The 16,184-nt window shown below is 44.6% G+C and overlaps 1 protein-coding gene, 1 long non-coding RNA gene and 1 pseudogene across 2 annotated transcripts; 1 reads left to right on the forward strand and 2 right to left on the reverse strand.

The window, feature by feature from the left end:
• Window positions 1-228: 228 nt before the first annotated feature.
• LOC136459564 (uncharacterized) lies at window positions 229-2,572 on the reverse strand. The gene is made up of 3 exons (XR_010760227.1): window positions 1,916-2,572; window positions 1,269-1,425; window positions 229-558 (listed from the first exon to the last, which is right to left on the reverse strand). It is a non-coding gene; the product is annotated as an uncharacterized lncRNA (long non-coding RNA).
• A 1,741-nt stretch (window positions 2,573-4,313) lies between these two features.
• On the forward strand, window positions 4,314-9,666 carry LOC136456935 (uncharacterized; annotated as a pseudogene).
• A 1,730-nt stretch (window positions 9,667-11,396) lies between these two features.
• Window positions 11,397-14,533, reverse strand: LOC136459565 (probable pectinesterase/pectinesterase inhibitor 51). Its single transcript, XM_066459403.1, has 2 exons — window positions 13,470-14,533; window positions 11,397-12,418 (listed from the first exon to the last, which is right to left on the reverse strand). The coding sequence occupies exons 1-2, from the start codon at window positions 14,416-14,418 to the stop codon at window positions 11,730-11,732; spliced, it is 1,638 nt and encodes a 545-aa protein (XP_066315500.1). The 5' UTR covers window positions 14,419-14,533; the 3' UTR covers window positions 11,397-11,729.
• Window positions 14,534-16,184: the final 1,651 nt, after the last annotated feature.

Here is a 16,184-nt window from a genome sequence, read left to right on the forward strand (position 1 = left end):
TTCCGCGCATCGATTCCATACTAGAAAGAATGGCGCGGCCCTTGATCAATCGGTTGTGGCCTAGGGGCCAGTTTCCGTGGTTATCTTGCTAGTTTTAATATGCTAACTAGTAGCACCTGCTAGATTAAAAAAAAAGCTATTAGCACCTGCTAGCAACATTTCAGTTGCTAAGAGATGCTAATAGACTCAAAGGTGAAAAGATGGTCTATTATCCCATCTTATTTGGATCCATATTTGCTAATTTTGTTGGATCCATGTTTGCTAATTTTAGCCTGGTAGCTATTAGCATCAATATTCAAACATGGTCTAGTCCGATTGTCTGATAGTAATGTACGAATATGGTGATGAGCACTATCATTATTCTCGATTTGTCGTAGAACATGACTGGAGACTTTTAACTGAACTCCAAACAGTTGCGCTTTGACACGATTGTATTTTAAAAAGAGTACATTTTGCTAATTCATTGACCTAGTTTTTACAACTCGTGGTTTCCCATTTCATTCTCAACAGGCATCTTCTTGTGCTCGAGTCGGGTGTTGCACCTGAAATTGGTGCCACCTGTAAAGGCAGACGACATGATATATAAGTATTTGCAGTTACACATAGCAGCCGAGGTCATTTCCTAATTACATGTATTTATCTAACGATGTAAATTAAGATGAGAGACATAAACAGTCAACGATAATAGAAAAAATAATTCAATCAGGACTGCGGTGTCGACTTTGCGCAACAAAAGAAGTTTTTTTTTGTTAAAATATTTTTAATATGAAATAAGCAACACCTTCGAGAGATTGAACAGAGGTTAAAGTGGTCATGGCCACATCCTTGCCGCTACGTGAGGATGCCCAAAGTCCGAAATGTTCAGGGATAGCATCAAAAAATGCTGACAGATCAATATTCAGTAAGATCAGCCAAAAAAAGATCTTAACTGTTAAACATGTTTTACTCCTGTTTGTTTTATGTTTGTGGAGTAGTAGCATATAGCTAGAAAATTATCCTGGCACATGTGCACCAAAATAGTCTTGTTTACAGATTGTTCAGAAGCTAAACATGTGTTGATTGAGTATGAAAAGTAGATCACTACAGCATGTTGTTTAATAGGACACTTAAAAGTGATATCAAGTATTCAGCAAAGGCACATTATGTTAATTTTATTATCAGAGCTTTCAGCAAGATATGAACAATAAGTAATTTATAATGGAAGCAAAGGCACATTATGTTAATTTATAATGCAATCAAATTAGTAATTAGTAGAATCTAAAACAAACCTGAAAATTTGGTTTAAAGTTCTTCAGCTCCTTGTTCAGAGATTGTCGGACGTTATTACCTAATAGCATTGAGGACTTAATGCAATTAGGCAAATGTATAACTCGGCAGGCAATATGATTCATTGTTGGAGCTTGCTTGCCCCTTTGTCCCACGCGCCTACCATTCAATTCACATAAAGGAGGTCATAAGGTTCAGAGGACAATATGGTAGACTACATGTACCCATGCACTCAATCGTTTGGTAAGCAAGAAATAATTATTTCCAAGTGTACTGAAATAAATCAAGCAAGCTATCAGATTATTTCAAAGGTTTGCCACTTCAAGCGCAATTTTGAATAAACAAACAGTAAACAAGTATTCTGATTTTGAGTTTTGGAGTTAGTAATCCTGCTATCAAGGATTAAATTTGTGACCAGACTATAACACTTAAGTACTTAAGACATAGATGACCCCATATGTTTCAGAAAAAAAATGTTACACCAAAAGAAGCTTATGAGCTTTAGAGAAAAGTATGGTTGACTCGATATGCAATTATGCATCCAACAAGTCAAGTCATTAAATTGTATAGAATATAGCCATAGAAAGATAGCCGGATATTCTGAACACAAGTTTCACCCAAAATTAGATCTATTCAGTAAGCATTTCACCTTGCAGGCATTTCCTCGAGCAGCTGTTGGGCGTCGTCCATGTGGGCGACCACTCCGTCTACTAGGGTGCGGGAGGCTGCGCAGCACTGGTGCCACTGCCCTTTTCCGTCATGTGCAGCTTACGCGTTGTGCTGGCGGGGGTATCAGGTACTGTACGAGCGAAGGGAGCAGCAGGGCAGGGGGGAGGCGTAGATGGAAAAGATGGTTGCCTGGACCTCCACAACGTCCCAGTCAGAGACCGGAGGGGGGGAGGGGCGCAAGCAACGCTGCAGCTTGCAGGTGGGCTTCGCGAGATATGGATTTTGGTTCGAGAACTTGGTGGAGGAGTGGAGTACGCCAATGGCGGAAGCAGCGACCGTCGAGGTGATTGGCGCGAGGAGGGGCAGGCAGGGAAAGGACCTCCGACCCTCATCATCGTGGTGGCCGCGCTGCCTCCGCTATCGCGGCTACGAGGGAGGCAGTGGCTATGGCTGGGTGAGGAGGCAGGACGGCGGCCTCCGTGGTTGGGGCGGCACCTTCTCGATGCTTGCGACTCGCGAGGCGGAGGGGATGAGGTCGCAGCCCGAGCGGGTTCGCGAATTTACGAGCGCCCGATTTCTTTGTTTAGTGGGTGACAGACCCGCGACATCCGTATCGGACGGTTTATGTTGTGAGATGGCTCGATCCTACGGTTAGAGGGTTATCGGGCGACGTGGCCCGATTCATATGCCCGCTTTTGGGGCAGGAATCGTATATAGAGATTTCATTTGTCCTGGCCCAGACCACTTGCGACAATGCTATTCTAGCGGGCCGAGGCTTTGTAGTTGTGGGAGTTGAGGTAGAAATTAAGGTGCGAATTTGATTTTTAGTTTAAATGTCTTTTTTTGTTCTATGGAGGAAAGTAGGAGAGAGAGTTGAAGAGACATATCGCTGTCTGGTGTGGTGTTTTTCAGTGGGAATTTGTAAGACAAATCGTGATCGAGAGTGATACTACATTTATCTTTCATTCTAGCACAATTCTCACCCCTTCCCAAAAGTTGGAGTTTGCTATCTAACTCATATCTATCTATCTATCTATATCTCTTATAAAGCTAAATCTCACTACAATTTTATCTCAACATGTAAGACATTCACACCATTTCTCACTACATATCCACATCACCTCCCACTAATAGCCATGGCATCCACTAATTTTCAATCTCTTAATGCGAGCTGTTCACACCACCTCCACTAAGCGCAATTTAATTTTAATATACTATAAGAAATATAGAGGGCATTCATATATTGCTATTTGTTTTGCCATTCCATCATCTTATAATGATCTAATTCTGTTAGTTTTTTATTGAATTCTTTCATTGTTCACACCATTTCCACTAAGCATAATTTAATTTCAATATATAAAAAATATAGAGGGCATTCATATATTGTTATTTATTTTGCCATCCTATCGTCTTATAATTTGATCTAATTCTGTTAGTTTTTCATTGGATTCTGTCGTTGCCTTGTCAAAATTTTGATGTGAATGGATATAAGAACATATATGTTTAATTTATACATGCAACAATTTTATTTCTAAGAAAGTTCCACAGCAACACGCGGTGTATCCTTCTAGTTCTCATTATTTTTCTCAGCAAAACTCCTATAAAACAAACAAACATATAGATAGGCACAATGAATTCTATTATACCATCTATGTCCTAAATTATAGATCGTTTTGGCTGTTCTAGATATATAGCTTTTACTGTAAGCCTAGATATATGATATGTTTAGATATACATAACAAAAATTGTAACGGAGGGAGTACATAGTATTATATTAGTCCTAACTAGTTTCAATCGTGTCTGCAGACAATACTGGTACGGCCAGAAGATGCAGGTCGTTGTATTATGATGCGAGACCGAATGGCCTAGATCGAGCATGTTATTTTGGAGACAAATGCATCATTGCGTATCCTCGGTTCACCGAAATTGATCAAAGTTCTATTGACTGCCTTGTCTACCAGATTAGGGACTTGTATTGTTTCAATCTGTAATAAAAATTATAACATGGTAGTTTATTTAGCAAGATATGGCGAGCTTAAACCTCTGGCTCTAATGCATCGATGAGCGTCACAGACTCCTTAAACTATAATCTGCCTGAATGAAAAGCCTAATACATGTTCATGGCTAAACATTGCTATGCCACAGTTTAGGTTGTTGTTTGATTCTTTACAAGTCTACAACTATAACTTGTCATACCTATGATTCACCTGTTGTTTGATCCATCTTTGTGCTAAACTATACCTAATGTACGATGAAGAAATTGTTAATCCCACATTTGGTAATGTTTTGGCAAAGAAATGTGGCAATAGGTGATCACATCTGTAATTCTGCCGTCCAAAGAAAAAGAAAAATCCAGTAACCAGTTGGCGAACCTTCCGCATCCTTCCATCCCGTTCCGCACACATCTTGCCGCGCCCGCTCGAAGAGATGCTCCTCCGCCACCACCTCTTGTCGCGCCCGCGCCGCAGTTTCCCTCTCGCCGCCCTGCGTTGCGTCGCCATGTCCTCCTCCGCTTCCCCCTCTTCCTCCACCTCTACCTCCGCCGCGGCCGCCGATTACCACTGCCGCACCAAGCACAGTCCCACCGCCGGCTACGCGCGCGGTCCGGGCCGCCTCGACTGGGCCAACCAGCCCAACCCCTTCCTCCGCTTCTCCCCCGCACCGCAGCTACCGCTCCCCAACCCGCCTCCGGTCGCCCCCGTCCCCTACCCTGCCCTCTTCCACTCCCCGCCCCCGGCGCCGCAGCCGCTCACCGTCGACTCCCTCTCCGCGCTGCTCTTCCACTCCCTCGCGCTCTCCGCCTGGAAGTCCGCGGGCCTCTCCACCTGGTCGCTTCGCGTCAACCCTAGCAGCGGCAACCTGCACCCCACCGAGGCCCACCTGCTCCTCTCGCATCCGCGGGAGGCCGGCCGCCTCGCCGTCGCCCACTACGCGCCCCGCGACCACCTCCTCGAGGTCCGCGCTACCGCACCAGTAGGGGATCGTTCCGCGATTCTGTCTGCGCCGGGGATAGCGGTCCTGGCGCTATCGTCAATCTTCTGGCGAGAGGCGTGGAAGTACGGGGAGCGGGCGCTGCGGTACTGCAATCACGACGTGGGGCACGCGCTCGCGGCGGTGGCGGTGGCCGCGGCCACGCTGGGTTGGGACGCGCGTTTGCTAGACGGGCTGTCGGACGAGGACCTCGGGAGGCTCGTCGGGGTGGAGAAAGGCAGTCCCGGCTGCCCCTCCGGAGGGGCTGCCTGACAAAGTGGTCAAGGGTAAGGCGCCGTGGGTGGAGCGGCAGCATCCAGATTGTGCTGTTCTGCTATTCCCAGCTGGGTCTGAGCCTGAGGTCGACTATGGCAGAATGAGTGAGGCGCTGAGGGGGTTTGATGGGCTGGAGTGGGTGGGGAAGGCAAATGCACCTAGTAAAGATCATGTGGTGTGGGATGTGATATACAGAACAGCAGAGCAAGTGAAGAAGCATGGCCCTGCCCCCGGGGAACGGTTCTTTGTGATGCCATGGCAGAAGAGTCCAGCCTTGTCCAATGGACTGTATAAGGAATTAACAGTGCAGGAGGTAGTACGGCGGAGGAGAAGCGCGGTGGACATGGACGGCGTGCATGTGATGGGAAGGGATACGTTTTACCAGATGCTGATGCACTGCCTCCCATCAGGAGAGGTTGGATCAGGTGAGCGGCAAGGGCAGCAGAGTGCTCTGCCGTTCCGTGTATTACCATGGGAAGCGGAGGTGCATGCTGCACTATTTGTGCATCGTATCTCAGGGCTGCCAAGGGGGATGTATTTCCTGGTCAGGAATGAGGAGCACTTTGATGCGTTGCAGCATGCCATGAGGCAGGACTTTGAGTGGGTTAAGCCAGAAGGATGCCCTGATGGCCTCCCACTCTACAGACTGATGAAAGGGGACTGCCAGAAGTTTACCATGCAGGTCTCGTGCTTTCAGGTATATGGAGATGTCAAATGGTGTTGTTTCAGGCTATTCATTTATAAATTATACTTAGCATTTGCTATGCACTTAGACATACGATGTCTAGATACATAGTTAAAGCAATGTATCTAGAAAAACCTAAACGTCTTATAATTTGGAATGGGGGGAGTATTTGATTTCCTTTATTATTTATGCTGTTGTTTGCTGTGCTCAGATTTGCGCATTCCACCATTAGTTATGTTGTTTATCCAATTGATCGTGAAACTTATGCTAGTACCTGCAGATATTTTAGTATCTATACTCTTTTGTTTTTTTATACAGGAAATTGCCTCGCATGGGTGTTTTAGCCTTGGGATGATTGCTAGGTTCGAGCCTGTGTTGCATGAGAAAGGTGAATGGATGTATCCTCGTTTGTTCTGGGAGACTGGCATTCTTGGTCAAGTACTTTACCTCGAGGCCCATGCTGTTGGAATATCTGCCACAGGAATTGGATGCTACTTTGATGATGCTGGTAAGTTGAGCTACCATTTTAATAGCTCAATCATAGTTTTGTACTTTGTTGGTTAACCATGGAGGCATTGTTTTTATTCAGCAATGGTCCTCTTACATTAGCTGATATCGGTGCAGGGAGTGTCTACCAATGGTTAAGAACATAATATTTTTTTTGAACACCAATACACTTCAGTCAATTTGCTCTAAAAAATCTCCCATGCTGTTCACAACATAGAGGAGCAAATCCCAGTTTTTCTAATGAGCTTTGCAGTTTATGAACATTAAAGATCTGGTGATCCATGAGTAGGGTGCTCAGCATTTTGTTTTTGTTCTTCGAACAAGCAGTATCATTTCATTAAAGAAAGAGTAACAAGTGCAATACCAACCCCACCCCTTACAATATCAATAGCATATTGGTAAATGAGGAACATTTTACATGCTATAAACGGACTCTGTTAAATACTAAGCACATACTTTGCTAAAATAAGGCAAATATTGTTTATGAGATTTATCTAATCAGTCCACTATCTTCGCTAGTCTTCAAGAATATTGGTGCCCATTACTTGATTCCAATACTCTTATCTGTATTGTACAAAATTGCTTTTAGAATGATTTATCGTCCATATTGTTCTGTAGCAGCTGTTGTGCTATTCACTAATCCAGCTGAGAGGGCAACACTACTTGGAAAAATAGAATGATTAGAATAGTGTTTGTTTTTGTCATGTGTTTGGGTTCTTTTATTCAAGTCCTTGTAGGAGAAATAACTTTTGTTTTATTAGAGGTAAGACCCCCTATGTTTAGAGATTGTCCTTAGGGTAAATCCTAGTTCATTTAAAAGTGACACCACTTATCTCAAGATTCTGAAACCACCATATGCACATACCAACGAAACACAAAACGGATTAAATACTTATCTCATTAGAGTATTTCATGCCTCAATTAAGCATGCTGCTACTAGTTATTACTACTATCTTTTACAGAATCAAAGTATAGGTAGCTTGTGGAAATATCACAATGATTGCTCTTGATTTCCTGATTGGATTGACTTTTTGAAACAATACCTCCTTGTACACTAGGTTTATATTTGAAATGGCGGAAAGTATTATTATTCACCCAATGAATGAACCACACTTCACTTCCCCAAATCCTAACCTAAGTCCACCTTCAGGTGGTGCAATAAGTCGTGCCTCACAACCGAATGTTGTCAATTTATCCCTTGTAAAATTTGAACATGAAGAATGACTATATTTAATGAATAGAAGGAGGATGTATCATAATAGGCATAGCTCTAATGACTGATGCGTGGCCTATTCTGGCTCTAGGTATTGTATAATTGCCGTAGATATGCATTTTAGTCCTAACAGTGCAGTAGTTGATATTGTTTTATAAGTGTTGCAAATCAAATGTTAGTTTAACAAACACATTTTTGTGATCAATGTTGAATCATGATGGGATATCTGCGCTGCAGATAATGTTGCTTGGTTTAGAGTGTGGTAGTAGGATAGGTGATATAGATTGACCCAGATAACTGATGGGTTACGACGAGACTTCTTTTTGCTTCCATTTGTTCACAAGACTATTTTATATGGGTCAGTCTTCTTGAAACCAAATAAACAACTTCTTCTAAACTCAGAGAGCAACTCAACTTTTCAGCTAAATACAAAAACGAATCATTGGCTATTTGACTCATTGTTATCTCTAATTTCTATGAAAAACCGAACTAGTGTCATCTAGCTGCTTTTTTAAAAGCATCTAATGTTTTAGTTTGATAGTTGTTTGTGTGAGACCCATAATAATTAGAAACGAGATAGAAAGTGTTTTAGATGTTAATTCAGTTTCCTTGTAGGCATATTTGACATAGTTAACATAAGTTTCCTGGGGTTAAAGGGTGTTCATTAGATTCTGAAGGATAGCCTTTTGTATCCTTTTTGAATCAAGCAAGAACCAAGAATAATGAATTACTCTTGCCATAACCCAGAAGTTCCCTTGCATACGTTTTCCTTAGCCTTAAAGCGATGCTATCTGGTTTTCCTTAGCCTGGTGTGAATTAACACTCACAACAGAGAATGAACTAATTATCATGTCCGTCACTGTCAAATGTCCTGAAACAAAATCGGTTTACATGCCCCTATGCACCCAACTCACTTGTCTCACCACTAGGTGTCATCAATTTCTACATATTATGTTATTTACACCTATTTCTCAGAAATTTGGTGAAAGATAAATATGCGTTAATGCTTGAGCACATGACTAAGCTCTAATCATGTTTTCCTAATAGTTCAGCTGTCCAGCTTAAGAATGATAATCATCTCAACTACTCAATTGATCAATTCTTTCATTTAATATTTTGTACAGTGTTACATGCAAAATGTTTAGTTTTTTTGTTCATGAAAAACATGGGTTGGCATTAGATACATCTTTGCAGCACATTGCTCGATTTTCGTGCCCAAGTTGATTGTTCCTATTCACCTCTTGTCACCTTGAAGCACAAGGTCACTTCTGATTTATGATACTTGTTTTTTTTTTCTTAATTATAATCCATGATGACATCTTGAATACGCCCTCTCGTCATTATTTCTCTAAGTTTCAGACAGCAGGGTACAGCTAAATGCAGGCTAACATGGCTGTCTGAAACGTCAATCATTATTGACCCGAGACAGTAATATTCTCCATATTTCCAGTCAATTCAGAGAGTTGGCAATAGTTTAACCGTCCACTGTGATAGCTTCTAATTTTCTAGAATTTTTGTGTAGATGCTAATTTTCTAGATTTTTTTTTTGTGTAGTTCATGAGGCACTTGGCTTGAAAGGTTTGGAGTTTCAAAGCTTGTACCATTTTACAGTGGGCGCTCCTGTGCTTGACAAGAGGATAATGAGTCTCCCAGCTTACCCTGGTCCCGGAATTGACGCATGATTTTTGCCTTGGGAGTATTTTCTGTCGACAGATCAACAAGAGAGCAGAGGAACCTGACTATTTTGTTTTATGTATAGTGGCATGCCTGAAATGTATGCATACCCCCAGTACTACCCACTCTTATTTTTGTAGTGGTTAGCCAGGATGATCTTATGTTGCACCAGCGTAATGTTGGTACAGTATGTTCGGATGTTCCAGTGTGATTATTCTGGTCCTCAACCAGGTATGTAGTTTTGTATTGTGCAACTGATTTTTTTTTTTTGCCACATTACTAGAATAACCAAGGTGTACAAAAATGTGGAACTAGCTATGTAAGAAGAAAAATCATGGGACATAAACTGTAAATCCTCTTGCGGCTATACAATTGGAGCGAATTTCTGCATGTGCAGATTGGTTTCTGCCCCCTGTCCAAACTAGCTGGCGTCTGTAAACTGAATGTGTGAATCTACCTGCTTTTTTCATTGATCCCTGTATTTGCTTTTGACGTCTTCTTTTGAAGGGAATTTGCCACAGTACGTGCTATATAGCTTCAGATATGCCTTGCCCTGGTTTCGAATATACATTCCATGCCATAGCTATGTTTATGAACTTTAGTTTCCTGTCGAGAAAGATATGGGTTTATTTGGCTGATAAGTCATGGCTAAAAGTACTGTTGGCTGATTTAGTATGAGAGAAAAAATACTATTCGTTGGCTGAAAAAGTACGGCTTATAAGCTAAACAAGCCCAAACGAACAGGGTGATGGATGCTGAGCATCTTTTACTCCATTAACATTGACGTTGATCCTACAGAAGACGGTGACGCCAAGGACCTGGATTTGTTTGATATCCATCTCCTTGCTCATAGCCTAGTATCACAGGCCTCTTTGGTTGTTGTACTAGCCATGCACTTAAAAACGAACTCCTGGGATTGCTACCAGAGACAAGCAATTTTTTCACGATCCAATTCAATCAGGTCATTAGTGCACAGGCTATAATTGTTGACACCTAGGGTAATGGCATACAAATTAAGATCATAAACAGGGAATTGGGCATAGCCAGCAAAACGGTACCAAGACACTCAAGCAAGCAAAACGCACCGCGCACTAGTTATGTCATTGGGCGTAGTACAAGAAGGTGAAGACAACAGGGAACGAATCATCCAACTTTGGGCCTGTTTAGAATCCAAAAATTTTTGCGCAGTAACCGTCACATCGAATCTTGCGGCACATGCATGAAGTACTAAATGTAGACGAAAAAAAAAAACTAATTACACAGTTGGTCGAGAAATCGCGAGACGAAACTTTTAAACCTAATTAGTCCATAATTAGACACTAATTAACAAATACAAACGAAATGCTACAGTGAGCCAAAATCCAAAATTTTTTAGATCTAAACGGGGCCTTTGTCGATTTTCAGAGACGGCCGTAATGCAATTATTTGTTTTCTATGAATAGCTAAATGATGCTAGATTTAAGTTTTGGATTGAACTGTTTTTTTATTATATCTCGCTGAAATAAGTGGTATAATTCTCTTGGGCATAAGAGATGAAGCCGAATTTATTTCCTCTATCTAAGAAAAATACCATGTTTTGAAGAAAAAGAACATTCAATCCAAAAAGTCAAACACTTTTACTTTAACCAAATTTATATGAAAAATATTAATATTTATAGTATATAATTAATGTCATTAGATAAATAGTTGAATATGTATTTTTATAATAAACTTATTTGGAGATACAAATGTTGTTAATATTCTTTATAAACCTAGTTAAACTTTTACCAACACAGTTTTGAGAGTGACATTTTATTTTTAGAACGGAAGGAGTACTCCCCGTTACCTCCAGGCTCCACACAAAACATTTCGGCTCTCCTGTGCCTGCTTTGTTATCGACCCCCTGACTCATGGCGCATGAATGCATGCGTCCGTAAGTGGGTGGGCGCCGATCCATGACCATGACTCATCGAGCCCCGATCCTCATGCCTCATCTTTGGTTCTCGGTTTCGTCCGTAAGTTGGTTGGGTGGTTGGGCGGCAGCGAACATGCGGTGATGGACGGCGCAGTGAAAAGACGCAGCTGCAACCGCCCCGTTAGCTTGACTTATAACACGTATTTTTTAAAATCAATGAATAGTATTTTTTCTCATAATAAATCAACCAACAATACTTTTAACCATGATTTATCAGCAATCAAACAGGACACGCCGAGCCTATCTGCATGTCGTCTTCGTGCCCTGCCACAGTGGCACACCACCACTTCACGTCCAAGCCACTCTTGACTCCTCTCTTGTGGGCTGAGGCCACAGAGTCATGACATGTCCATGTCCATGGCGATCGTTATCGCGGCAGGTTTATTCCTGTTCTTTGACTTGCTCTCTCCACATTACGAGTGACTGCAATGCTCAAACTCAACGTCAGGGGGCACCGTGTCAATTGTTCGACACGATTGTTCACAGTACATTCTCTACAGTATTACACGGTACGACTACACTTTTGGTATCCACTCGTGCCCCTGTATGAAGTTGGCGACGCTGTAGGCGTCGACGTGCTCCTTGGGCACCTGGCTGCTCCACGCCACTCTCCGGCTCGCCGCGCCGCCGCCGCCGGGTCCGGTGCTGTCGTACTCGCCGTAGTAGAGCGTCTTGAGCGCGAAGTCCCCGCTCCAGGGCATCCACCCTTGCGGCTGCACGATCTCCGCGAGCGTGCACCCGAGGTACACCGTCCGGGAGTACTCCTTCCAGGGGCGGCCCAGGTACACGTGGTGCACGCCGGGGTTCTCGCGGTACAGCGCCAGGTACTCGTCGCTGCCGTTGACGGCGCAGCGGCTGAGCACGATCCCCGTGGGCTGCGCCGGGTCGGTGCGGCCCTGCGCCGTGACGGCGTCGTTCTCCCCCTTCTCCGGCCGCAGCTGCCGGGGCAGGACCACGAGCGCCGTGTCGTGGAGCACGGCCGCGGAGTTGCCGAAGACGAAGTCGACGGTGCCCGCGACGCGGCACCGGGTGTAGAACTGCCGCATGGCGTGCGCGTACAGCGTGTCCTGGTGCCCCAGCAGCTCCACGCCGTCCAGCACCGTGCGGTCCCCCGTGGACCGGAACGCCACCGCCTGGTGCGCGTCGGGACCCGCCGTGTTGGTGATCGTCAGGTCGCGCGCCATGAACCCGTCCGCGAGCACACCTGCACCAGGAGTCCATGGCACACGGAGTACGAGTACATGAGTGATGGTGGAGTGCACGAGCACGACAAAGTTTGTTCTCGGTGGACACTGTAGGCGAACCACGACACGCGGCACGCCTTTTCCTTTGTGGGACCGACCGGAGCACGGGAAAGTTGAGTGTTTGCGTAGGCTAGGACTAGAGCAGGCTCGTGACGCTTTCCCGGCACGGACCACATGCATTGCCGGCCAGGCCACGTACAGTGTTTGAGCTTGCTACTGTTGGAAAGTGAATCCACTTGGATTTGCCTGTAGCACGTACTGATTGACTATCATGAAATGAATTTGTTGGTAGAGATTTACTGCCAACAGTTATCAAATCATCATTTACTGACATAGTAGTAACAAATATATTATTCAGAATGATTGCTTGACACAAACACTAGAGGTGCTGCTTCTCTGTTTCGAGTGCTCAAAATGCTGTCCCAGCTGCCTAGTCAAAAAAAAAAAAACAATTGCAGTGTGCGCCGTGGCCTAAATAAAGACTACCGCTAAAGCAACTTCACCACTAGACCTTTCTGGAAGCAACTTTTATGTTTATCTAGGTCACATTTGAAAAACGAATGACCACAAAGTATTTCGACAACTCTTATGTCAAAACAGTATTTCCACAACTTCAATCTGGTGAGCTGAAACTTACGTACAATTGTCGAATTATGTGAATGCCAGCCAACTAATCCTTCACAGTTCAAAAACGATCGTACGTTCACTTGGTCATGTGCCATATGCCGGACGGCAACGTACAAAGCAAATCAAACGTAGGGCTGCGTCACAACATCTAATCCACGGAAATCGTTTTCGGTGCGGACAACCGGCTACCACGGAAATCTAATCCACGGAAACCTAATCCGCGTCACAACATCTAATCATCTTAATGTTCGGGTCACGAGATCGCATTGATTCCATGCAAGCACACGCGTACGACGCCGAAGAGTACGCTCGTTCATCACTGTAGTGTAGACGTACGTTTCGCATCCAGCAGGAAAGGGGGTGAAATACGCGTATTATACGCACCTACGGTGGCGGTGTTGAAGGTGGACACGCCGGACGTGTCGGCGTTGAGATCGCCAGTGATCACCGTCTTCCCCATGCCGTCGCCGACGAGGACCACGTTCGTCTTCTCCCACGGCACGCTCACCGTCTCCCTGTACACCCCTTCCTTCACGTGCACCACGAACGCGCCGTCGCCGTAGTCCGGCGCGGCCGCCACCGCCTCCCGCACCGTCCTGTGGTCGCACCCGGCGCCGCACACCGTCGCGGTCGCCGGCAGGCCCTTGGGCACGCCGAGCGCGTCCACGTCGTCGGCCTCCGAGGTCGCGGCGGCGGGGGGCGGCCAGTACCCGTCGCGCTCCGTCTGCGGCGGGCGCCAGAGGGACGTGTCGTCGCCGTAGCGCTGCCGCGCGGCGAGCATGGAGATGTAGTTGCTGTTCACGGTGATGGTGGCGTCGAGGTATGCCATGGCGTCGGAGATGGTGCTGGAGAAGTTGACGTACTTGTACGCGGACCAGCAGTCGTAGAGGTGGAGCAGCGCGGTGGAGGCGGAGAGCAGCGACGGCGACGGGGACGACGGCGAGAGGCGGTGCGAGGAGAGCGCGAGGAAGGTGAGGCAGTTGGTGGCGGCGTTGGAGAGGTTCACGTTGGAGGAGGACGCCAGGACGGACTTGGCCGTGGAGACGGCGGGCGGGAGGCGCGCGCGGAGCGCGGAGAGCGTCGCGGCGAGGAGGTCCGAGGTGGAGGCATCGGAGGCGGCGCTGGAGAGCGTGGAGACGCAGGCCGGTTGGAAGCGGGTGGCGTTGCAGGCCAGGAGGACCGCTAGTGGCGCCGAATCAGAAGACGCCGGGGCCGGCGCCGGCGCCGGGGACGCGGACGGGGTGCGGTGGCGATGGTGGCGGGAGGAGAGGGAGACGGGGAGATGGAAGAGGACGAGGACGAGGAGGGGAAGGAGTCGAATTGCAGGAGGCATTGGTGATGCTTGGACGGCGTTGTGTGGGCGCGCCACTGTGATGAGCGGAGTCACTACTGACCGCGCGGCGGCCGGGTGGTTATATTGCGGTTGCGGATGGAGATGGCTCGGTTGGAGAAGGGAAGGGTTGAATGGTGATTTTGACTGGTGCAGATGTAACGGAACGGAAAGTAGGGAGGAAAGCATTCATGTCTCTCGGTCTCGGATGTGGATCGTTCCTGATGATTCCCATTTTTTTTCTTGATTTGGCTAGATAACATAAGGCATGTGGGGACTATAGTCAATACTTCATGGCCTTCTAACAATCTGTTTGGATCAGCTGCTAAAACATCAACTAAAAATCTATCTAAATATGTCTTAATTACCTACGGCCCAGCTAACAATTAGATACTAACTGGTTTCTTCTAGCTAACACAGCTAATAATTAGCTGGATGGATCTAAATAGGACCTAAATCTCCATCCTACATAATAGTATGCGCTTCGGCCGCTACTCCCTCCTTTCTAAACTATAATTTAATTTAACTTTGGTGTAAGTTTATTCTACCTTTGACTAAGTTTATATAAAAATATCAACATCTATATTATTAAAGTAATTTCATTATATTTCTAAAGACGCGTTGATTGCTTATTTATTTAAAATTGCATTTGTTAATGTGTTTTAAAAAAATAGCTTGGTTAAAAATAGAAAAAATAACTTAAAACTAAAGTGAGCTATAATTTGGAGCTGATTAGAAATAATAATTATCTATGCCTACATAGTGGTATAGATAGAATCTATGATTTAAATCACAGCTTCAGTAATAATTTTTGAGACAAGGCATTTCTGGGGTGAAGATTTTCATTTTAGGCTATCTTCTAAATCCTTTTTAAGGATTCAGTGTGCATCTACTTGTTGAGCATGATTATCATGAGCATTTGCATATAAAACTCTAATTTTGCAACTATATGTTATGTACCACCGAAAAACTTGTATTTTTGTGTAGTAAGGGACGGTTCGGCAACTGCTCAGTCAGTGTGACAACTTGGCCAGTCAGTCAGCAAAAGTCGTGCGCTATCTTTATATTTGTGATCATATAAAATTTCATTCTCTCACTATCATATAGATATGATTTCAACAAATGATACCATAGATGTATATCTCTTTCTATTTTCAACTTATGCATTCTCACAAATTGTAGGAATAATCTTTCTCTTATATCATTTGATCTTTACTGAACCATACAAATATTTTTCATGGGACTAAACAACTTTTCAAACACTTAGCCAAACTCATTAGTCTCTTAATCGTATTGTCACTTGATTCACCAAAACCTACTTAAGACCTAAATGCACTTTTAAGAGATAAGGCAGCCTAACTTGTCGTTATACTATAAGGTAGGACTCAGCCTAACTTGTCGTTAGACTAGAACGTTAGACTAGAAAACAGTTCCTAGTAGGTCTTAAAGTATAAGTAAGCTCTCCATCTTTTTCTGTCATACCCACAAATACATTGACGCCCCACCATACATCCACATATCAATATACCATTGAGCTATCGATTTAGCGCATAACCCACCGTCATCACTATACATACACAACCCCATAATCATTACTGGTGATAAAAAAATGGCATTTAAATAGTTATAAGCTTCGAGTAAGATCTATAAGTCTCGGCTAAAGGTATTCACAATGGCTCCTTTTTTCCAGCCTACCCAATCTCGAGCTAAAACAAACTCCACAATCTACATGCTCAAAGGAACATGGCCAATTACTTATTAACTTAGGT

Source organism: Miscanthus floridulus, chromosome 6 (assembly GCF_019320115.1).
Source record: "Miscanthus floridulus cultivar M001 chromosome 6, ASM1932011v1, whole genome shotgun sequence".
NCBI lineage: Eukaryota > Viridiplantae > Streptophyta > Magnoliopsida > Poales > Poaceae > Miscanthus > Miscanthus floridulus.

Coding starts and splice junctions, on each gene's coding strand:
- LOC136459565 (XM_066459403.1), bottom strand. CDS start 14,418: ATGCCTCCTGCAATTCGACTCCTTCCCCTCCTCGTCCTCGTCCTCTTC. Junction 12,419..13,469: donor CTTCAACACCGCCACCGTAG/GTGCGTATAATA, acceptor CTCCTGGTGCAG/GTGTGCTCGCGGACGGGTTC.